The sequence below is a fragment of the Mangifera indica genome, chromosome 20, assembly GCF_011075055.1.
Source record: "Mangifera indica cultivar Alphonso chromosome 20, CATAS_Mindica_2.1, whole genome shotgun sequence".
Taxonomy (NCBI): Eukaryota; Viridiplantae; Streptophyta; class Magnoliopsida; order Sapindales; family Anacardiaceae; genus Mangifera; species Mangifera indica.
In genome coordinates, this window is record NC_058156.1 from 11,128,237 (window position 1) to 11,148,129 (window position 19,893).

At 35.4% G+C, this 19,893-nt stretch overlaps 3 protein-coding genes across 9 annotated transcripts; all 3 read left to right on the forward strand.

The window, feature by feature from the left end:
* Positions 1 to 321: 321 nt before the first annotated feature.
* LOC123204250 (plastid division protein CDP1, chloroplastic-like) lies at positions 322 to 7,140 on the forward strand. 7 transcript variants are annotated; one of them, XR_006499484.1, is made up of 13 exons: positions 322 to 787; positions 1,449 to 1,562; positions 1,695 to 1,832; positions 2,128 to 2,247; positions 2,341 to 2,463; positions 2,788 to 3,156; positions 3,293 to 3,388; positions 3,500 to 3,619; positions 4,599 to 4,664; positions 4,738 to 5,508; positions 6,016 to 6,112; positions 6,412 to 6,564; positions 6,635 to 7,140. XR_006499484.1 is itself a non-coding variant. In XM_044620850.1 (12 exons), the coding sequence occupies exons 1-12, from the start codon at positions 461 to 463 to the stop codon at positions 6,435 to 6,437; spliced, it is 2,367 nt and encodes a 788-aa protein (XP_044476785.1). In that variant the 5' UTR covers positions 322 to 460; the 3' UTR covers positions 6,438 to 7,140. The 7 variants fall into 7 exon arrangements, 5 of the variants coding, with proteins under 5 accessions (XP_044476785.1, XP_044476783.1, XP_044476784.1 ...); XR_006499482.1 differs by having other exon boundaries at positions 323 to 787; positions 5,922 to 6,112; XM_044620850.1 differs by having other exon boundaries at positions 6,412 to 7,140.
* A 200-nt stretch (positions 7,141 to 7,340) lies between these two features.
* Positions 7,341 to 11,686, forward strand: LOC123204251 (succinate--CoA ligase [ADP-forming] subunit alpha, mitochondrial). Its single transcript, XM_044620853.1, has 7 exons — positions 7,341 to 7,733; positions 7,828 to 8,037; positions 8,856 to 9,026; positions 9,766 to 9,889; positions 10,762 to 10,823; positions 11,106 to 11,187; positions 11,377 to 11,686. Exons 1-7 carry the CDS (start codon positions 7,512 to 7,514, stop codon positions 11,514 to 11,516), a joined length of 1,011 nt encoding a protein of 336 aa, XP_044476788.1. The 5' UTR covers positions 7,341 to 7,511; the 3' UTR covers positions 11,517 to 11,686.
* A 1,836-nt stretch (positions 11,687 to 13,522) lies between these two features.
* LOC123204134 (dolichyl-diphosphooligosaccharide--protein glycosyltransferase subunit STT3B-like) lies at positions 13,523 to 19,769 on the forward strand. Its single transcript, XM_044620702.1, has 6 exons — positions 13,523 to 14,598; positions 14,981 to 15,517; positions 15,848 to 16,302; positions 16,742 to 16,864; positions 17,902 to 17,961; positions 19,371 to 19,769. The coding sequence occupies exons 1-6, from the start codon at positions 13,723 to 13,725 to the stop codon at positions 19,498 to 19,500; spliced, it is 2,181 nt and encodes a 726-aa protein (XP_044476637.1). The 5' UTR covers positions 13,523 to 13,722; the 3' UTR covers positions 19,501 to 19,769.
* Positions 19,770 to 19,893: the final 124 nt, after the last annotated feature.

A 19,893-nucleotide genomic window follows, 5' to 3' on the forward strand; every position in this document is an offset into this window, starting at 1 on the left:
ATCTAACAAGTTAAGCTCGATTTCGAGTTAAACGTTGTTTAAGCTTAATTTGGTTCGAATCTGCCCTTACCCTGAAGGAATGTGAAAATGCTATTTTAAAGTTGTGGTGTGTTTGTAAAATAAAATGAAAGCCTCAGTTTGTTCAGGCACAATAGCCTTAAAATAAACCATAGGGTCAGGCCAGAGTGTCAATAAATTAAAGTATGAGGGTCCGTATAGCACAAACTTTTTATTTCCAAGTAAATAGAGGGACATCTTTGCAAAATTAATTTTTTTCGATCCTATTTTCCTATTTCCTTGGATATCTTTAAAAACAAGCAACGGGGTTTGGAACCAAAATTTCTTTACTTCTCAAAACTTTCGTAAAGTCAAATCTTTTCTTCATTCTTCAACAAATACGAACGATTTTGCTTCAGATGGTTAGGGTTTCAGTTTCGCATCACTAGAATCAACCATTACAATGGCGATGAGCAATGCGGTAGCCATAGCCGTAGTCTCCTGCTCATCATCGCCGTGTACTTTTTGTGGTGTCGGCAGAATCAGCGGCAATTTCGAGAATTCGGAGGTCAAGCTTTCTGGATTAAGTTTTCGTCTCGCACGAACATCGTTTTCACCGTCTAGGCTTTCCTATAGTCGTTCTTGCCGCTATTGTTCGAGAAGGACTAGTTTTGTCGCTGCCGCCAAGTGGCGATTGCGCGCGATTGACACTCGCGTTGTTGAAAACGCCGCCCTATCTACTGTTGCAGCTGCTAATGCCACCATTGATGTTCCCGTCACTTGTTTCCAGGTAATTTGGTTTGATTTTTCGTATTGTTGCTTGTATCGTCAACTTTAAATGAATTAACTGTTGTTTGTGATTTGGTGTTAAAAAGTATTGGCATAACGTGAATTATGAAAATATGTTCTAACATTTTAAGCTAAATTTTAATGTTTTGGGACTGTAACTGACTCTGTTAAGGGGTGAAATTAACAATATATGAAAATGTAAATTTGAGTGCCTTGTTTCGAGGTTCTTGGCTGGTGAAGTCACGGGTTAATTAACAATGCAGAGATGGTGACATTTGCCAATAATGCTTTGTTTGCTGTTAAAACAAGGTTATATTACGAGTATGATCTCAGGTATTACCAATATGGCCAATATTGGTTACTTGGCTTTGGCCTTCATATCTTTGATCTTGTCTCTGGGAATTTTGTTGATTTAGTGGAAAACCATCTCTACTCTGCTCTTTTGTTGATTTAGTGGAAAACCATCTCTACTCTGCTCTTTTGCTAGACCTCTTTCGGCCCCTTTTTTTTCCTCATTTTTTTTTTCACAAGTCGGAAAGAATTGTAAACTTTTTTCTGGAGTTGAAATCTGTCAGTAAAAAAATCACTTACTGATGTAATCACCTTGTACAGAACTTTCAAATTTAATTTTTTATCTCACTTTCTAACATGTATACTGACAGCTTATTGGTGTTCCGGACACAGCTGAGAAAGATGAGATTGTAAAGGCAGTGATGGATTTGAAAAGGGCGGAGGTTGAGGAAGGTTACACAATGGATGCTGTTGTAGCTCGTCAGGTGAGATTTTGAGAGTATTGTCATGCTGTAGTTGTCATGATTCTTTAAATCCTCTCCATATACATGAAAGACATGACCTGCCTTAGTCATCGCTTATAGATTTGGTTTTTTTTTTTTTCTCTTGGCTTGCAGGATCTTTTGATGGATGTAAGAGATAAGCTTCTTTTTGAACCTGAATATGCTGGCAACAAGAGGGAAAATATTCCACCTAAGTGTCCTTTAAGAATCCCATGGGCTTGGTTGCCGGGTGCTCTTTGCCTCCTTCAAGAGGTGCAATTTTGCATATGCTTTTTGCTTGGATTTTCCTAAAAATTTTACCGTTTGAGGAAAGTGTTTTTGTCTTCTAAGTGCAGAAGCCCTATATTCTTTTTGGAAATTAATTAAATAACAGTGAGCAGCAATATTATTCTCTAGCATTGCAGCACAATGTTGATTAATCTTTCAGATATCTTACCATCCTTCTCTTATTATCATTAAATATGGAAAGCTTTATTATCATTCCTAATCTTGGAGTTTTTTTCCATAAAAAGTGTATGTTTCAGAAGATGGGTATGATGGTCTGCAGATTTCTCTGGTCCAGGTTGGAGAGGAGAAGATTGTGCTAGATCTTGGCCAGTCAGTCCTTCAGCATCCAAATGCTAAGCCCTATGTTCATGATTTTCTTCTCTCCATGGCACTAGCTGAGGTAAGATGAATTAACAAAGAGGTCAGGAATAAGTTCCAATTTTATGGCAGTTTTGCTGTACTTCATTTTCTTATCATGGGTGCTTTCTTTAAGTGTGCAATTGCAAAGATTTGTTTTGAGAAGAACAAGGTATCCCAAGGATTTGAAGCTCTAGCTCGTGCTCAGTGTCTTCTGAGGAGTAATATATCTCTTGGAAAGATGCCATTATTATCACAGGTGATGCTCTTATCTTTTATGTGATTTTGGACCTGCTCTTTTCAAGGATCTGCAATACATCTGCTTGGTTAGTGTACAGCAGTTTCCATCTTTTTAATTGCTGATCACAAATCTCCTTTTTCTAAAGCAATCATTCACATCCTTTTCTTCATTGAGCATAGGATATTTTTTGTAATAATGGAAATTCAGTGAATAAGATGATCTGTAACATAAGTTGTTGCTGAAAATGGTGCTAGAAATTTGTTGAATGTATAGTTGTTGCTATTGTTATGCTGTAATTATAACTGGTAACTTACTGTTTGCACAATTTTTTTTCCCTTTTAGATAGAAGAATCTTTGGAAGAGCTTGCTCCCGCTTGCACAGTGGAATTATTAGGCATGCCTCACTCACCTGAAAATGCTGAACGGAGAAGAGGAGCTATTGCAGCTTTGCGTGAATTGCTCAGACAGGGCTTGGATGTGGAAACCTCATGCCAAGTGCAAGATTGGCCATGCTTTTTGAGCCAAGCTCTTAACAGGTTGATGGCTACAGAAATAATTGACCTTCTTCCCTGGGATAATTTGGCAATTACACGGAAGAACAAAAAATCACTTGAGTCACAGAATCAAAAAGTTGTAATTGATTTTGACTGTTTCTACATAGTATTGATAGCTCATCTTGCACTTGGATTCTCAAGCAAGCAAATTGAATTGGTAATTCATCTATGCAGATTTGCTACTATGATGTGCTGCTTTGTGTTTGTGGTCATGCTTATGTGTATTAAGGTTTTTTATGATTGTTTTATGTTATTTATTTCTGATACTATTTCGTATCTAACTTTGTATGCAGATTAACAAGGCAAAAACAATATGCGAGTGTTTGATTGCATCAGAAGGCATTGATCTAAAATTTGAGGAATCATTTTGTATGTTTCTTCTTGCGCAGGTATATTTTTTTATTTTCTTAACCAGAATGTTGATTTGTCGAGATATTTTAGTTTGTTCTCTTATCATTTCTTCATTAAATAGCCTTGCAAATTTTTGTCTTGGCTTTTAGGGTACTGAGGCAGAGGCTTTTGAGAAACTTTGTCAGCTGGAATTAAATTCAAATCCCGCCGTGGGGAGTGCTCACTCTGGAAAGGAAATAAGAGAAGCTTCCGGTGCAATTCCATCATTGGTAGGTGACTAATTGCACATTGGAATTTGATTTCTATTATAACATCCATCTGAGACTTATATAAAGTGCACCCCTTCATTCTGGAAAATTCTTTTGCATACCAGTTCACGTTTTAATTTTTTAGTTCTATGTTGACCATTGTATATGTCCTCTCATATAGCGAAAGATTTAGGTGTAGACCATTATTTGCTTTCAAGTATAGACTCCTGAATGGCTATATAAGTGGAATACGTGATAGTAGCTATTATGGAGGCTTATTCTTATATAGAATATGTTTCCATAATTAATACTCCCTCGTTTGGTGTAGGATGTGGAGAAAGAATTGAACATATAAGATTGGAGAGAATTGGGTAGAAATGAACACAAATTTGAGAGAAGTAGAGAGACTGGGATTGGTGGAAGAAAAGAAATTGAAAGAGTAGAGGAAATTAGTGAGAAGACAATTCATTCTTCATATTATTTCTTTCATCTGTTGACACATTCAAGACAAAATAACATGGTTATTTTATATGCCCAATTCCTAAGTACAATAAGGAATTATAGAATTACACCTAATTAGGCATTCTAACTGTACTCAAGTAATAAGCCCTAGTGTAGTTAACCAAATCTATCTTAAACAGGTAATAAATCATCTGTCCAACAAGTATTATCCTTACTTTTCTTAAAAAATGCTTACTATATTAACTTAAAATTTTTTTTTTTCTAATTCATCATCACCTCTCTATATGCTTATTAAGCTAGGGTCTTTTTTTGTTCTCTTCTTAAAGTCAATATTGAAAGAAGAAAAGAAGGCTTTCAGTAGAGAGGAACCAACCAATTTAACAATTGCAAAACTGATGTCTCTATTTCTTGTTTCGTTAGGTTTAAGGGCTATAAACATATACTTATGATTATTGCTCTATACTTTCTTGACTGTTTCTCTATCGTGTGTTTCTTTAGTGTTAATGCTCTTTCATGTCTCACTGTTCTGCTTGACCAGGAAAAATGGCTCAAGGAAAATGTGCTTGCTATATTTCCAGATACACGAGTTTGTTCTCCATCTTTGGTGAGATGATGTGCCAAACTAGGTAATAGCTTCAGCTTCTGAAGGAAATGAGTATTAATGTTTGCTTCTGCAGGTCAGTTTTTTTCAGGGCGAAAAGAAAAATCCTGTCAGCAAGAAAAGTAGAGTAGTTCCACAAGCTACACGTAGTATAAGCCAGAGACCACTTGCAAATTCTCTTATATCAAACCGGAGAAATTTTGATGACTCTCTTCCTTATGCTAACTCTTCTAGTCGTCTTGGTTCTGCAGTTAAGCAGTTGGCTGCAACTGATCTGCAAAACCCAATAACATCGGCCCAGAATGGTAGTGGAAGCAATGTCAGTGCACCATCAGTTCAATTTAAGAGAGGTCTCGGGGTGCACCATTCTAAAGTTTGGGAAAGTTGGTTGGCTGGAAAAAATGTAATTGGAGGAATAACGTATGCTACTGTATTGGGATGCTTTATGTTCCTGGCCTTTAAGCTGTCAAGCATGGAGTCAAATAGGAAGATCAATGCTTCTAAATTGACTTCCACTCAACAAAATAAGGGAACAAGTTCTCTTGTCTGGAAAACAAATTCTTCTCACAATAGCAATCTAGAGCGTTCCCATATCAAGGGAAGTGGTATTGCTGACAGATTGAAGGAGCTTGTGGAAATGGTTAAGATGCAGTTCAGGAATCAATCAGACAATGGATACTTACACAGTCTATCAACCTCTATGACAGCAGTAAATCAGAGACAAATGCCTTTAGAAGAGGCTGAAGCCCTTGTTAGGCAGTGGCAAAAAGTTAAAGCTGAAGCTTTGGGGCCTAGGCATGAGGTTCATAACCTCTCTGAAGTCCTTGACGAGTCAATGCTTGTTCAGGTAAAATGTTTGAATTGCTTAAACATTAATTTATGCTTACTTTCTCTTAAGTAAAGATTATTTACCCTTGAGAGAAAACAGTGATGTAAAAATAGAATAATACTATATATCCCAAGGAATATTTTAAAATTCTCACCCAAAGTGATGTGTCATCTTATCTGTCATCATAGGACATATGTTAGTCATATATCAGTTTAACTTGTTATTTACACATCCTTCTGACATGAGAAGACAAAGTTATTTTAGTGGGGAAATAATATTTTTGGATTCCTTCACTACTGTAACAGATTTTCAGATTAACAACTGAATTATTTGTTGGCATATTAAAGTTTAAAAACCTTGATTAGAATCAATCAACTATAAATTTGTATTTAAGTTCTGTATCTTGTTCTTTTTTGGTTCGAACTTCACAGTGGCAAGCTAAAGCTGAGGCTGCAAAATCTGGCTCTTGTTATTGGAGATTTGTTTTGCTGCAATTGACCATCTTGCACGCTGACATTTTCTCAGATGGTATTGTTGGGGAAATGGCAGAAATTGAAGCTCTCATTAAGGAGGCAGCAGAGCTTGTTGATGAATCTCGGCCGCAGAACCCAAATTATTGCAGGTTTAACATTTAATGGTTTACTGTGTCAAATTGTGGATTTTACTCAATTTATTTGCATTTTGTGAATATTTATAGTTTTTGTTGATGCGGGAAATTGCACCAATGCAATAACATAACTATCCAAATAAATTGCACCAACAGCTTAGGATCAAGTTCTCTATGATTGTTGTATTTATGTACAATAAAATTTCATTTAGTTCTTGTTTTTTTTTTCTATGCCCTTTTTTTAGGTTTATTTTCAAACTTCTTGTTACTGCCACCCTTTTGAGCCTTTCTCTCTATTCTTTATTTCATTGCAGCACCTATAAAACTCATTACGTTTTGAAAAGGCAAGACAACGGAACATGGAGATTCTGTAAAGGTGACGTTCAAATGCCATCGTGATATTAAGGCCTAGTTCTGGAAAACATGAGACCAGCCATGGCCCTGGTATTATAGTTCCTGCAAATCTGGTAAGGGGGACAACGAAATTTTTCAGCTGATTGGGTAGGTTTTCTAAATTATGATTCTGGATGATAACAGGAGAAGAGAATACCATTTGTTACTTCACTAGGAGATGATCCCACTGGATATGCACTGCTGTTTATGAAGGAAGCTAAATTCTAACTGTTAGCTTAGCAAGTGATCATGATCTGATTTGACTTTTTCACAGAATGGAAATAATTTTTAGTAGAAGATGATTTGCCCACTATGCTTTGATTTCCTCATTTGAAATGAAGCTTCTACTGAGTCGATGTAGACTAGCATCTGTTTTCAATTCGAACGAGTTAAAGCTTCAGTTTGGTTTAAGTTTGAGGGTTTGTGAATGTCATCACAATAGAGCTTCTCTTCTTCTAGGTGTTTATGTTTGACATTTGAGTTGATTTGAGTTGGTTATTTCAGATTTTATTTCAGCTTGAATTGTTTCGGATTGGTTTGAATCCGCCCCTACCTCAAATAATGTTATGGAGATTGATTTTAGTGTAATATTTATATATCATTTGTATTATAAGGTTGAATGTAAATTTGGTAACGACAACATTACCATAGTTGATCTTCCCATTTTTTCGTTATATTCTAATATCTTGCATGGATAAATAATTACGTAAATAATTTTTATTTTAAAAATGCGAGATCATATTAAAAATAAAATAAATAAAAATTACAAAGTTAATTATAAGTACAATTTGTTATAAGATTTTATTAATTTTTATTTAAATAGTAAATAGATAAATTTTATTTTTGTTTTAAAAAAAATATAATAAAAGCGAAAGCCTATTCTGAACCTTGTCTCTGATGATCGAAACCCAACCCAGCGTTTCGCTTTATAAAAATTTGACCTATCAGGCTGCTTTGAAACAGTCCTTCTCGTTACACTCCAGAGAGAAAGGAAAAAGGGAATCATTTCGAAAGTAAAGCTATGGCTCGCCAAACCCTAGCCAAGCTTATCGGCTCCATCGCATCACACCGATCTGCTTCTTCTTCATCTTCTCAATATCGCCATTATGCGGCGGCGGCGGCGGCAGCTGCAAATCAGCCGGCTGTTTTCGTCGACAAGAACACTCGCGTCATCTGCCAAGGCATCACCGGTAAAAACGGCACGTTTCACACTGAACAGGCCATCGAATATGGCACCAAAATGGTACGTTTTAGTTTTAAGTTTTAATAATTATATTATTATTAGTTTTTATTTTCAGTTTGAAGGTTTGATCGAAATGTTGTCGTTTATGTTATAGGTGGGAGGTGTGACGCCCAAGAAGGGTGGAACGGAACACTTGGGGCTGCCTGTTTTCAACTCGGTGGCCGAAGCAAAGGCTGAAACCAAGGCTAATGCTTCGGTCATTTATGTTCCTCCACCATTTGCGGCGGCTGCTATTATGGAGGCTATGGAAGCTGAGTTGGATCTTGTTGTTTGTATCACCGAGGGCATCCCTCAACATGATATGGTGAATAATATTTTTCTTTTTGTTTAGGGTTTTCACTCTTATTTTGCAACGGTTAAACTGAGGTGGATTTGGTTGTGAATTTTGTTGGCTATCTAATTTTGTTTTAGATCTCCTTTGAAATATTTAGCTGAAAATTTGTAGAAATGTTTTTTTGGAATTTTTGAAGAGCTTCCTTGTGTGACGGTTGCTGGTACTTTGACTTTGTATTTCAAATAATTTGCAATTGTTTTGTCATTGCTATTTAAATTATGTATGGTATGTGTAACTAATGAATTTCACTTTGATTGAGATACAACTTTGGGATTTTTGGCGGTACTCTGTTTGAATTCATAAAATTATATCAATGATATTGAGCCTGGAAGGGAAGGTTTTGTTCATTTTCAAAATCATATTTGAGCCTGTATGTCTTGAATCAAAAAGAGGTCAATTTGTGTTAACCTAGTAGAGGATGTCAGTGATAGTTTCACACTGTCATATGAGCCTTTAAGTATCTAACTAAATGGTGAATGATGTTAGCATTTGAAACAGATCTTTTTGACAGTCTTGGAACATACTGAATTCAAGTATTCAATCTGGAAGAGTTAATTCATATTTGTAATTTGTGGTAGTTCAATCTGGAAGAAGTCATTCATATTAGTAATTCATGTGTGTTGAATCTGGAAGAGGTCATGATATTAGAAGGGAATTTCTGTGGTAGAAACTACTGGAGGCTGCATGTGTTTAATAAAAAGAGAACAATTGTATTATTGATATAATTTGGGTGTTAGATAAAAACAGTGGTGTGGCAGTTGGTTTGAAGCTAATATTTGTAATTTCAGGTACGAGTGAAGGCTGCTCTCAACCAACAATCTAAAACTCGGCTTATCGGTCCAAACTGCCCTGGTATCATCAAGCCTGGAGAGTGTAAAATTGGGATTATGCCTGGGTACATTCATAAACCTGGGCGTATCGGAATTGTTTCTCGATCTGGTACATTGACCTATGAAGCGGTAAGTTCTGATTTCCCATGTGATTGTTAGTATATGTTCAAAACGTCTATAACACTTTTATGTTAATTCAGGAAATAGGGTTATATTTCATATATTGTCATAGTTTTATTGGTTCAATTCATTAATTGTATGATCTGGTGTGGTGAGGCACAGTGACTTGTGATACGCACTATTTAACTACTACTGCAATGATTGCTTGTGTTTATGAATTTCTATTTCTACACTGGTGCTGTGGTGCATGTAATATATGCAATGGGCTTATTTTCATTTCTCATTCAAAATGGGCTTGATGTCTCAATCGTTTCCCTCATAAAATGCTTTTTGTAACTTGATCTTACTTTTGGAGAAAGTTTATCCTAGTAAATGTTGTGGGGTTGCTTCTTTTTATCTCAAGTTCCCTCTATAACAATAGTTGGGAAAAGCAAATATACACTTTTGTATTAGGTAATAACTAATCTGCATGTGCAGTATTAACTAGTATGCTAATTGTACTCTATGTACTTCAGAGAAGTTTTAGGACATTTTAAAAAATAGTTGCTCCTTTTCCAACATGATTTTGAATAAAAATATTAACTGATGTCAATTTACATGTGGTTTGGCCAATAACTATGGTGGAATTACTGATTGGTTCACCCTCAGTAAACAATTTGTCTTTTATAAGTTTAATGACTCCATCTCTTGATTTATATAATAATGTGAGTGCTAAGTTATTCATTTATATGATTATGTTACTTTTCAGGTTTTTCAAACAACTGCTGTTGGCCTTGGACAGTCAACCTGTGTTGGCATAGGTGGAGATCCTTTTAATGGAACGAATTTTGTTGATTGCATTGAGAAGTTCCTTGTTGATCCTCAGACAGAAGGTAAAGTTTCTTTGAATTAATATGTTGCTAATTTTGTCTGTTTGTGCCATTGAGTTTATCAGAAGAAAAACTATTGAATAAGGTGATGCCAGGAGTTTGTGCGATGTGTGCACACATACACACACATGTAGATGTACACTCATTCTTGAAATCTGAAACAGTCTAGTTTACTGATGATGGTTTCAACTGAAACATCTCTCTATTGTTTGTATGATTTAAGATATTGCCCATGACTCTGGATATTTATAGTTGTTCACAAAATTTTGACATGCCCACCAATGACTCAAAATTTTATAAGTTGTGTAGATGTTAAAAGTTAGGACATGCTGACCTAAAAAAGAATAAACTTTCCTGAGGTCCCTGAAAAGTATTGCAAAAACTATTAAGAAAGAATATTTGAAGGTGGGATGTGGACTTATGGTTGAATATCTGGATTGAATATAACTTAATTGTGTAAAATGGATCAGTTGCAGCTGTTTTGGCCTACACCTCTCATGCTGGATAAGATCTTGCATCTATCACTTCTCATGTTCAAGTGCCAATTGACAAATGGAGCTAACTCTGGCCAGCATGTAGCAATTTAACTGTTGTTTGCCTGCTTTGATTTCATCATTGATTACACATTTTGCAGCATTGTCTTAGTGTTGCAGCATAGCGAGCTGCAATTTCATTGATTGCAGAAGAACACTTAAATTAAACAGATAGAGACAATTGGTTGGAGTCAGTTGTACTATTTTGACCCATATGAACTTCCTTTTGGTTTTTCCTTGTTTATTTGTCCATATGTTAGCATATCTGTGAGATGTGGTGTAGCATGAAAAGATAGTGTATGTAAATAATCTAATAGTCTAATTTGATGTCATGCATTTCAGGGATTGTCCTTATAGGAGAGATAGGTGGAACTGCAGAAGAAGATGCTGCTGCCTTAATAAAGGTAATTGTTATTCATTGTTGTCCATCTGGAATCTAGGATATACATGGTTATATCAATTAAGACATCTGAATGTAATCATATCAAATTAGCTATTGGTTAAATTTGTTATGGTGAATATATATGCAGAAGCCAACGGTTTGATTGGTATTCCATGATCCTGAGAATGAAAAAAATTGATCCTTCATAACTTCTATAGCACATATTCACTTCTGATTGTTTTAATCACTTCTGAAATATTTTATCATTCTCTGTGCTCAAATTGATTCTTGTTGGATCAAACAGGCGAGTGGAACTGAGAAGCCTGTTGTTGCTTTTATTGCTGGACTCACTGCTCCCCCTGGTCGTCGTATGGGTCATGCTGGAGGTATATGTTTTTGAATAAACATTTCTATATGATATGCTATATCATGATTGCCCAGCACTGTTTTTTATTCTTAATTTTGTATATTTATTAGAGTTTTAGTGTTTTTAGACTTGATAATTGTAAAATTCAAATTACATAATAGAAATCAAACTACTGAAAAGTGCTTATATTTTTTTTATTCATATGCAGCTATTGTGTCGGGTGGGAAGGGCACAGCACAAGACAAAATTAAGACACTTAGGGAAGCTGGTGTAACAGTGGTAGAATCTCCTGCAAAAATCGGTGCTGCCATGCTTGAAGTTTTCAAGCAAAGGGGCCTGGCAAGTTAGTTTAGGAAAATATATATCTATATTGAAACTTTTTGACGGCTCTGCATTTTCTTAAAATTGTTTTTGATTGTGGTAGAATTATTGGGAGATTGAAATTCTCCATTTTGTCAAAACGCAACATGGGATTGAATTTGTGTTCAATAATACCCATTTTTTATCTGTTTGTTCTATCTCTCCTGCTATCTTTTTTTTTTTCCCCCCAAGGATCCTGAATGTTTAGCCTGAGGTCTTACCAGAACTTATATTGCAGATAGCCTTTGATATTAACTACTACCTTCTCTCCTGGTAATGTGACTGGGTCAGTAAGCAATTCTCTTACCCATCTGGCTTGTATTCACCAATGCATATTGAATTTTGGCGTTGTTGTGCAATGATGATATATTTTCTCCCAAATGTGTATTCAGGATGAAAGCATAGAGTTATTTGTATAAACATATATCATCGTTATAATTGGATTGGTGCTGAATAAGCTTGGTTTTATTCACATTATGTTTGTGATAGGGCAATGGACATTCTAGCTTATCCTTCATTCAACTACATGATGATGTCAATTTTTTTTCCTATTAGTATCCTTTCTACACGTAGTATTTTTCATCAAAATTTTGTTATAAGGATTTGTTGTAAGGATGGAAGTTTCTTTAAGAGATGGGGAATGAATTTGAGAAAGCATATTCAAGTAGCAGAGAGATCATTTCTTCACCACCTTGAGAATCAGGATTGGAAAGTTAAATGTCGTCTCTGAAGCTTGGTGCTCTGAATACTTTGTTCGGTTTGGATCCTGGGAGAGAGTAAAGGATGTCAGGAAAGAACTTCTCTCAGAAAGGCTATGACAGTCAGATTATTTCTTCGAGAGGCCATAAAAGACCCACGACTACATGACTCTGCCTCTGAATAACGAGGTGTGTCTCCACTCCAACAAATCATTTCATTATATGTGAAAATAAACTGTACTCGAAGCTTGCATTTGTCTTAATTATTGTTGTGCGATCAGACTTTACACGAATGTTGTACCGACAACATGGAGAGATTAAACATGTCATCTACACGCCAATAGAATCTTGACTGATCTCTCTCCAACAACATTTTATCTCTATCTGGCATGAGATATTGCAATTATCTCCTGCAACAAACTGCATTTAAACTTCTAAATTCATGGTGCATATAATTTCATAATTATCATTTTTTTTTTTTGATAATCAGGGATTTCACTCACATTGGTTGGATGGTAAATTTGAGGTACAATAATCGGATTCATAATCTGTGATTGAAACTTAAATTTAGACCTTTTTTGAAGTTTTAATAGTCCATTAGGGTCAAAAGGACGGTAGTTTGGTATCTGTTACCATAACTCTGTCTAACTCAGTTATTAACATAATAAATCTTTAATCAAAGGAGAAAAATACATGAATTGCACATTCCTACTACCATGATCAAACTGATTAATTTGGACAATATTAATTTGAGCAATCTCATGGGCATTTGGTTTTAAATATTCAATTGAATATTTAGATATGTGTTATATGATAGAATGTTATTTTATTTTTAATTCAAAATCAGATATCAATATATCATTATATCCAATAAAACACCCCTATACTGGTATATAATTACACTCCGCATATTATATGGTGAAACAGTTTTATTAAGGGAAGTGAGTGATACTTTCATTGTTGTGGAAGTCAAATTGCATATTTGTTTTGCGTAATATGATATGATTTTTAAATAATAAATAATAAAAATTATAATTCATATATCATTATTTTAAAAAATATTATAAATATTTTTTAAATTAAAAAATTTTTAACATATATTTTTAATGTATTGTTATATTTTAGTATATGTATCATATTATATAATAAATTTATTATATTAAATTAATTTAGTATATTTTATGGTATATATAATTTTTTATTTATTTTTTATTTTATGTGTTTATATGTACGCACGCATGGGAAGTAGAATTCTATCCGCTAACCATGTCAAATATTACTGCGGCTGTTTTAAAATTGTACCAGTAGAAATTTTATGTCAAGTCAACTCGCCACACAAAGTGCTTAAACCCTCACAAACTCGCACACTCAATATTTTTCCCTGAAAAATTTCAACATTTTCCATGGAAAATCGACGTCCTTAGCGCTGTTTCATCCCCAATTCTGACAAATCCAGACCCATAATTCCCCTTCATTGTCCCCGATTTCCTGCCAAAATGGCGGCCATTCTCGGATCATCGCCCTTAGATCTAATTTCAAACCTCACTTCCAAATCTTTCAAGCTCAAAACCAAGCAACAAGAGCTCCTGCTCCGAATCTCCATCCTTTGTTTAGTCTACATCCTCGCCTTCATCACTCGTCTCTTTAGTGTCCTCCGTTATGAGTCCATGATCCACGAATTCGACCCGTATTTCAACTACAGAACCACTCTATACTTGACCGAGAACGGTTTCTACGATTTTTGGAACTGGTTCGATTCCGAATCGTGGTACCCACTTGGCCGAATTATCGGTGGAACCCTTTACCCGGGTCTCATGGTCACAGCCGCCGTCATTTACTGGGCACTCCGGTTCCTCCGCTTTGCCGTTCACATTCGTGAAGTCTGCGTCTTAACGGCGCCGTTTTTCGCCTCCAACACTACCATCGTTGCGTATTTTTTTGGTAAAGAGATGTGGGATTCGGGGGCGGGCCTTGTAGCAGCTGCCTTGATCGCTATATGCCCCGGTTATATTTCGAGATCGGTCGCGGGGTCTTATGATAACGAAGGGGTAGCGATATTCGCGCTGTTGCTGACATTTTATTTGTTTGTGAAGGCGGTGAATACGGGGTCGTTGGCGTGGAGTTTAGCCTCGGCATTTGGGTATTTTTACATGGTCTCGGCCTGGGGAGGTTATGTTTTTATTATTAATTTAATTCCGCTTTATGTGTTGGTGCTTTTGATTACTGGGAGGTATTCCATGAGGCTTTATGTTGCATATAATTGTATGTATGTTTTGGGAATGCTGCTGGCTATGCAAATTCGGTTTGTTGGGTTTCAGCACGTACAGTCTGGGGAACATATGGCCGCCATGGGAGTTTTCTTCTTGATGCAGGTTCAGCTTTTTAGTTGTTTCTATCTGTGTATTTATTGTTTTCAGAAATAGAAAATGTTGCATTTTGTATATTATTGTGTTATCTGAATGCATTTTATATTTGATGTTGATGTTATCTTTAAGTGCACTTTCCTACTTGAATTTTTCATACATTTTCGTTTGTTTTTTGGTGTTTTTTATAAGTGAGTGAAGCTTTCTTTTCTTTCCTTTTTCTATTTTAATTTTCATATATATGTGCATGCGTGTGTGATTGTGTGATAATATTTTGGCTACCTAGTCGTTGTGGAAAATTATAAAATTTTGAAGTGTGTTGAATGTATTGATGAGGTTAATGTCTTAAAGTGGACAGTTTTATTTACATTAATTGGATTAATTGGTGCAGGTGTTTTACTTCTTAGATTGGGTTAAGTACATGCTAAGTGACACAAAACTGTTTCAAGCCTTTCTAAGGATTACTGTTGGCAGTACAGCGGTTGTAGGTGCTATTGCCCTGGGAGTAGGTATGGCATCTGGTTATATTTCTCCGTGGACGGGCCGATTTTACTCCTTGCTGGATCCAACATATGCTAAGGATCACATACCGATCATTGCATCTGTCTCTGAGCATCAGCCAACAGCTTGGTCATCTTTCATGTTTGATTTTCATATCCTGCTCTTCCTTTTCCCTGCTGGTCTCTATTTCTGCTTCAAGAGATTGTCAGATGCCACTATATTTATTGTTATGTATGGCCTCACAAGCATGTATTTTGCTGGTGTTATGGTTCGGTTGATTCTTGTTGCCACCCCGGCTGTATGCCTAATCAGTGCTATTGCTGTTTCTGCCACTATAAAGAATTTGACTATGGTGTTAAGGTCAAAAAGCAGGACTCCCGCGACTGGTTCCACCAAAGGAACTAGTGGTTCAAAGGCCTCTTCTAGGGTGAGATTTATTACTATATTTAGTCCGTTTGTTGTTCTTGATCGTAAAATATAGTGGCTTTTTTCTTTTTTTGCATTTCATAGGAGTAGCAATTTTTTTCTTGTTACTTATTGGTACTTCCTTGCTTCGAATTGTCATTTATAAAAAACATGATTGTTGCATTGATTACTCTATATAATCTTGCTATCAAATCTAGAGCTAGTCATTACAAGTCGGTCAAAGATATGAATGGTGTTTCTTTTCTGTCAGTTGCCATTTTTTATGAGCATTTCCCCCCTAAAGGTAGGTCTGCTAAAAGAGACAGTTGTTTTTTTTTGGTTGTATGAGCAGGCTTTACCTGATCAATCCCAGCCATTCCAAAAGAATGGCGCCATTGCATTGCTTGTTGGTGCTTTTTTCCTGCTCAGTAAGTATGCCACCCACTGTACCTGGGTCACATCAGAGGCATACTCATCTCCTTCAATTGTCTTGGCTGCAAGGGGTGCCCATGGCAATAGAGTTATCTTTGACGATTACCGTGAGGCTTACTTTTGGCTTCGGCAAAATACTCCTTCTGATGCTAAAGTGATGTCCTGGTGGGATTATGGGTACCAAATCACTGCAATGGGAAACAGAACTGTTATTGTTGATAATAATACCTGGAACAATACACATATTGCTACTGTTGGACGTGCAATGTCTTCTTATGAGGATGAGGCTTATGAGATAATGAGATCCCTAGATGTGGATTATGTGTTAGTTGTTTTTGGAGGTGTCACAGGTTACTCATCTGATGATATAAACAAGTAAGTCTCTGAGTTACATTTTAAATATTTGTTCACAAACTTTAAAGATCCTTAATTTCTTTTTCTTATTTTCTGTTATTTTCAACTTTTACTTTGATATTAATGGTGGTGATGATAAACATTATTAAACATTTTACTGCCCACATGATGAAAGCCCTTTTTCTTATTGTGGAAGAAAGGGTGGTGGCACAATTGTGGGTTAAATCTGTACTCTTCAATAATATCAGAACTTCTGGTTAAAGTTATGAATAATAGTGGCAACAAAATCATCTTATTTTCCTCTTTAATTTATGATTAAAGGTGATCATTTCCTGCTGAAGATGGAATGATCATTATGCTTTTAAAACATTTATCTCTTTATCTATATTAGCTGTGTATTTTGATTGTGTATCCTTATGAAGATAATTAATGCTTACTACTTGAAATCTTTTGGTTCTAGATTTTTGTGGATGGTTAGAATTGGAGGTGGAGTATTCCCTGTGATCAAGGAACCTGATTACCTTGTTAATGGGGAGTATCGTGTTGACAAAGGTGCTGCACCCAAGATGTTGAATTGCCTCATGTAAGTTTCTAGTAATTTTCTATTAAGTACTCAGGCATATACTGTTTCTGATGGAGTGTTGCATAGCAACATTTGTTTAACCTACTTTCAGCCTGATCTGGATTTTTTTTCTCTCCATATTGTGTTAATTGGGGAATTTATAGTGATGGATTTTTGGTCTTTGTATGTAACATTGAATAGCAAAAGTGAATAAGATGGGCAGAGGACAAATTTTGGTTTAGGATTTGGTATTACATGTAATGTGTTGAATGTCTAAACTTTATTTTGGATAACCTGTGAACATGCGTTTTGCCAAGTCCTCTAATAGTCCAAATCTTCTACTACTTGAATTATACAGACATGAAAATCCAAGGCTCCATTTGGTTTGTGATTTCAAAATAATTTTTGGAAACTAAGATGTAGCTGCAGTTAGTTTAAAATATTTTTAGCATTTTAACAAGATGTTAAAATGGTGTTTTCAGATTTCAAAATTGTGAAAAAAAGCTGATAATACAACTTGTTTTTTAAAGATTTTGCATTGGCTTATAGGATTGCATACGATAACTCTTTTTGACAATATTTCACCAAACAAATTTTCTTAATATTCTTTGGAATCAATTGATTTCAAGAGCCCAAAATCATATATAAATTCTAGATCAAATGGGTTAATGCATTTCAATTTCCCAAGTACTAATTCATTATATTTTCAAATCCCTCTATTTATCCAGTAAGAGTAAAGACTTGAAAATCTAATAGCTACCTCAACATATTCTATTTGGAGTGGCTGGTTCTGATTTTGTAGACAGAATTTACTTCTTCATTATGTATTAATCAATGTTGCTGTATCGAACTAAAGAATAGTACAATTTTTGGATCTTTGCATGCTAGTTATTCAGCAATTGACTAGTACATAGAAGCATAAAGGAGAATTGGTACCCTGAGCAGAAAAAATCTCTCATTTGCTGCAAGTATTTAATTGATTCTTTGTCACTCAGTGTGGTGCAAATTTTATGTGCGGAGAAAATTTATCTTATATATTTATTTGTTTGTGCAATTAGGTACAAGCTTTCATACTATCGATTTGGAGAGCTGGTAACAGAATATGGCAGACCACCAGGGTAAGTGAAACATATATCTACTTTGTCAATTAATTACATTCAAACAATACATGCTCATGAGGTCACTCTTCTCTCAGTATCACTTGATAGTGTGGGTTGTGGTGCTAATGAAGGAACTGAAAGGTTCTTAGCACATGTAGTCCCTATTATAATATTCCATAATATTCATTGGTATTAGTAGACAGATGGAATGATCTTACATATGTAAATTTTGAAGGATGTGCTGTTAAGGTAATTTAGAGTAAAAATTATAAGTTAAAAAAAGTTTGAAGCTGAGAGGTTAGACATTTTACTTTTCATCTCTGGCTAGAACGTGGCTCTTGCTGCATGTAACAAGTAAAACAGATAGGACAAGGACATTGCTAATGACCATGGATATGCAACGTTTGACCTTTCTTTCACTAGGTTCATTTTTATGTATAACCATACTTGCTCTGATAGTTGATTTGGGGCTTCACGCCGATGAAGTAGTACATAGAGAAAAATAACAATTGCATAAATGATATGTTTGTATGTGGATTGTATTCAAACCAAATTATATTGGGATGGACTTTTGAACATTTTCCTGAGCTTACCTTGTGTTAACTAATAGATATATTCTGTTACTTCTATAGTTTTGGTCACATCTCTTTTCCTTTATGTAGTTGTCTTCTGTCTTGTTCTTGTGTTTACCTAGTGTTTCGAGTGTGGCTAGAATGTTAAGTTGATCTTCATTATGTTTCTGTGTGAGGATATGCTTGTGGTTATGTTGAGATTTTATTGAATGGAAAATATCCCCCTTAGGTTTCTGAAGTAACATAAATCCTCCTGCTAAATGTGAGCTGTTAGGACATACCCCATAAATTATGGATATTGACCTAAATCCTGCCATTTATTTTAGACCCCTGAATCTTAAGTGATCTTTGTTCTTCAATAAAACCAGTGGATGATGATTGTCAGGAAATTCATCAAATCTTTGTCACTAATCTGCCTATCTAACCTCTAACAATTATTTAATCTAAATATTGTCTTCATTTAGTTTTTGGTTACATGATTACTGAGTTTTTGTCTGTGTTAACTTTAATGAGAAGGGAGAGAAGAGGGAATGGCATAGGATTTAGCCTTTTTTAGATACCCTTCTCTTACATAAACTTCAACTTAAGAATTAGGTCACCTTCCAGGCAACCTGCTTTGATATACCAGCAGTTTGCATCAATTGGTGCCTACAGTTTTCTTATTGTTATTATTATCTTAAAAGAAACCCAATAGATGCTTTTCTACGTAAATCATATATTATATGATATTTGATTTTGTCTTGAGCCAGAATAGCATCACATCATTTTCAATGCTGAGAGGCCGCATGTGAAGAGGCTTTTGATATGCTTTACAGATAAGCTTAAAATCATTGTAATTGCTTTTTGGATTGGCAGGTATGATCGTGCTAGGGGAGTTGAAATTGGAAATAAGGATGTTAAACTTGAGTATTTGGAAGAGGCATTCACAACATCGAACTGGATTATTCGTATTTACAAGGTCAAGCCACCAAATAATCGGTGGTGAGAAATCCTGCTGGCAGGAGAGGTATATGGTAAAAGGAACTGTGAGAGCTTTGAGTCTTGGAATTATAGAGTTAGTGAAAGAAAAGATCCATGTTTTGGTTAGACATTGAGTTTCTAATTGAAGGCTCTTAAATTTTCATTAACACCTTTTTGGAGATCTGATTTTGGCCCCCCAACCTTGTGTACTCAAACTATTTCATCCATCACTGGTACAGTTAAATTGATGTTTACATCATAGTTATTAATATCATATGATCATGGTTATTGATACCCAGGGGCCTCAGACAAGTCTTCACATCAAACTTGAATTGCTCATTGAACTGAAACAAAAGAGACCTTTGGAATGCATGCCTGGAAATCTTACAAAAAAAGACATCCATTTTCTTCCACCCCA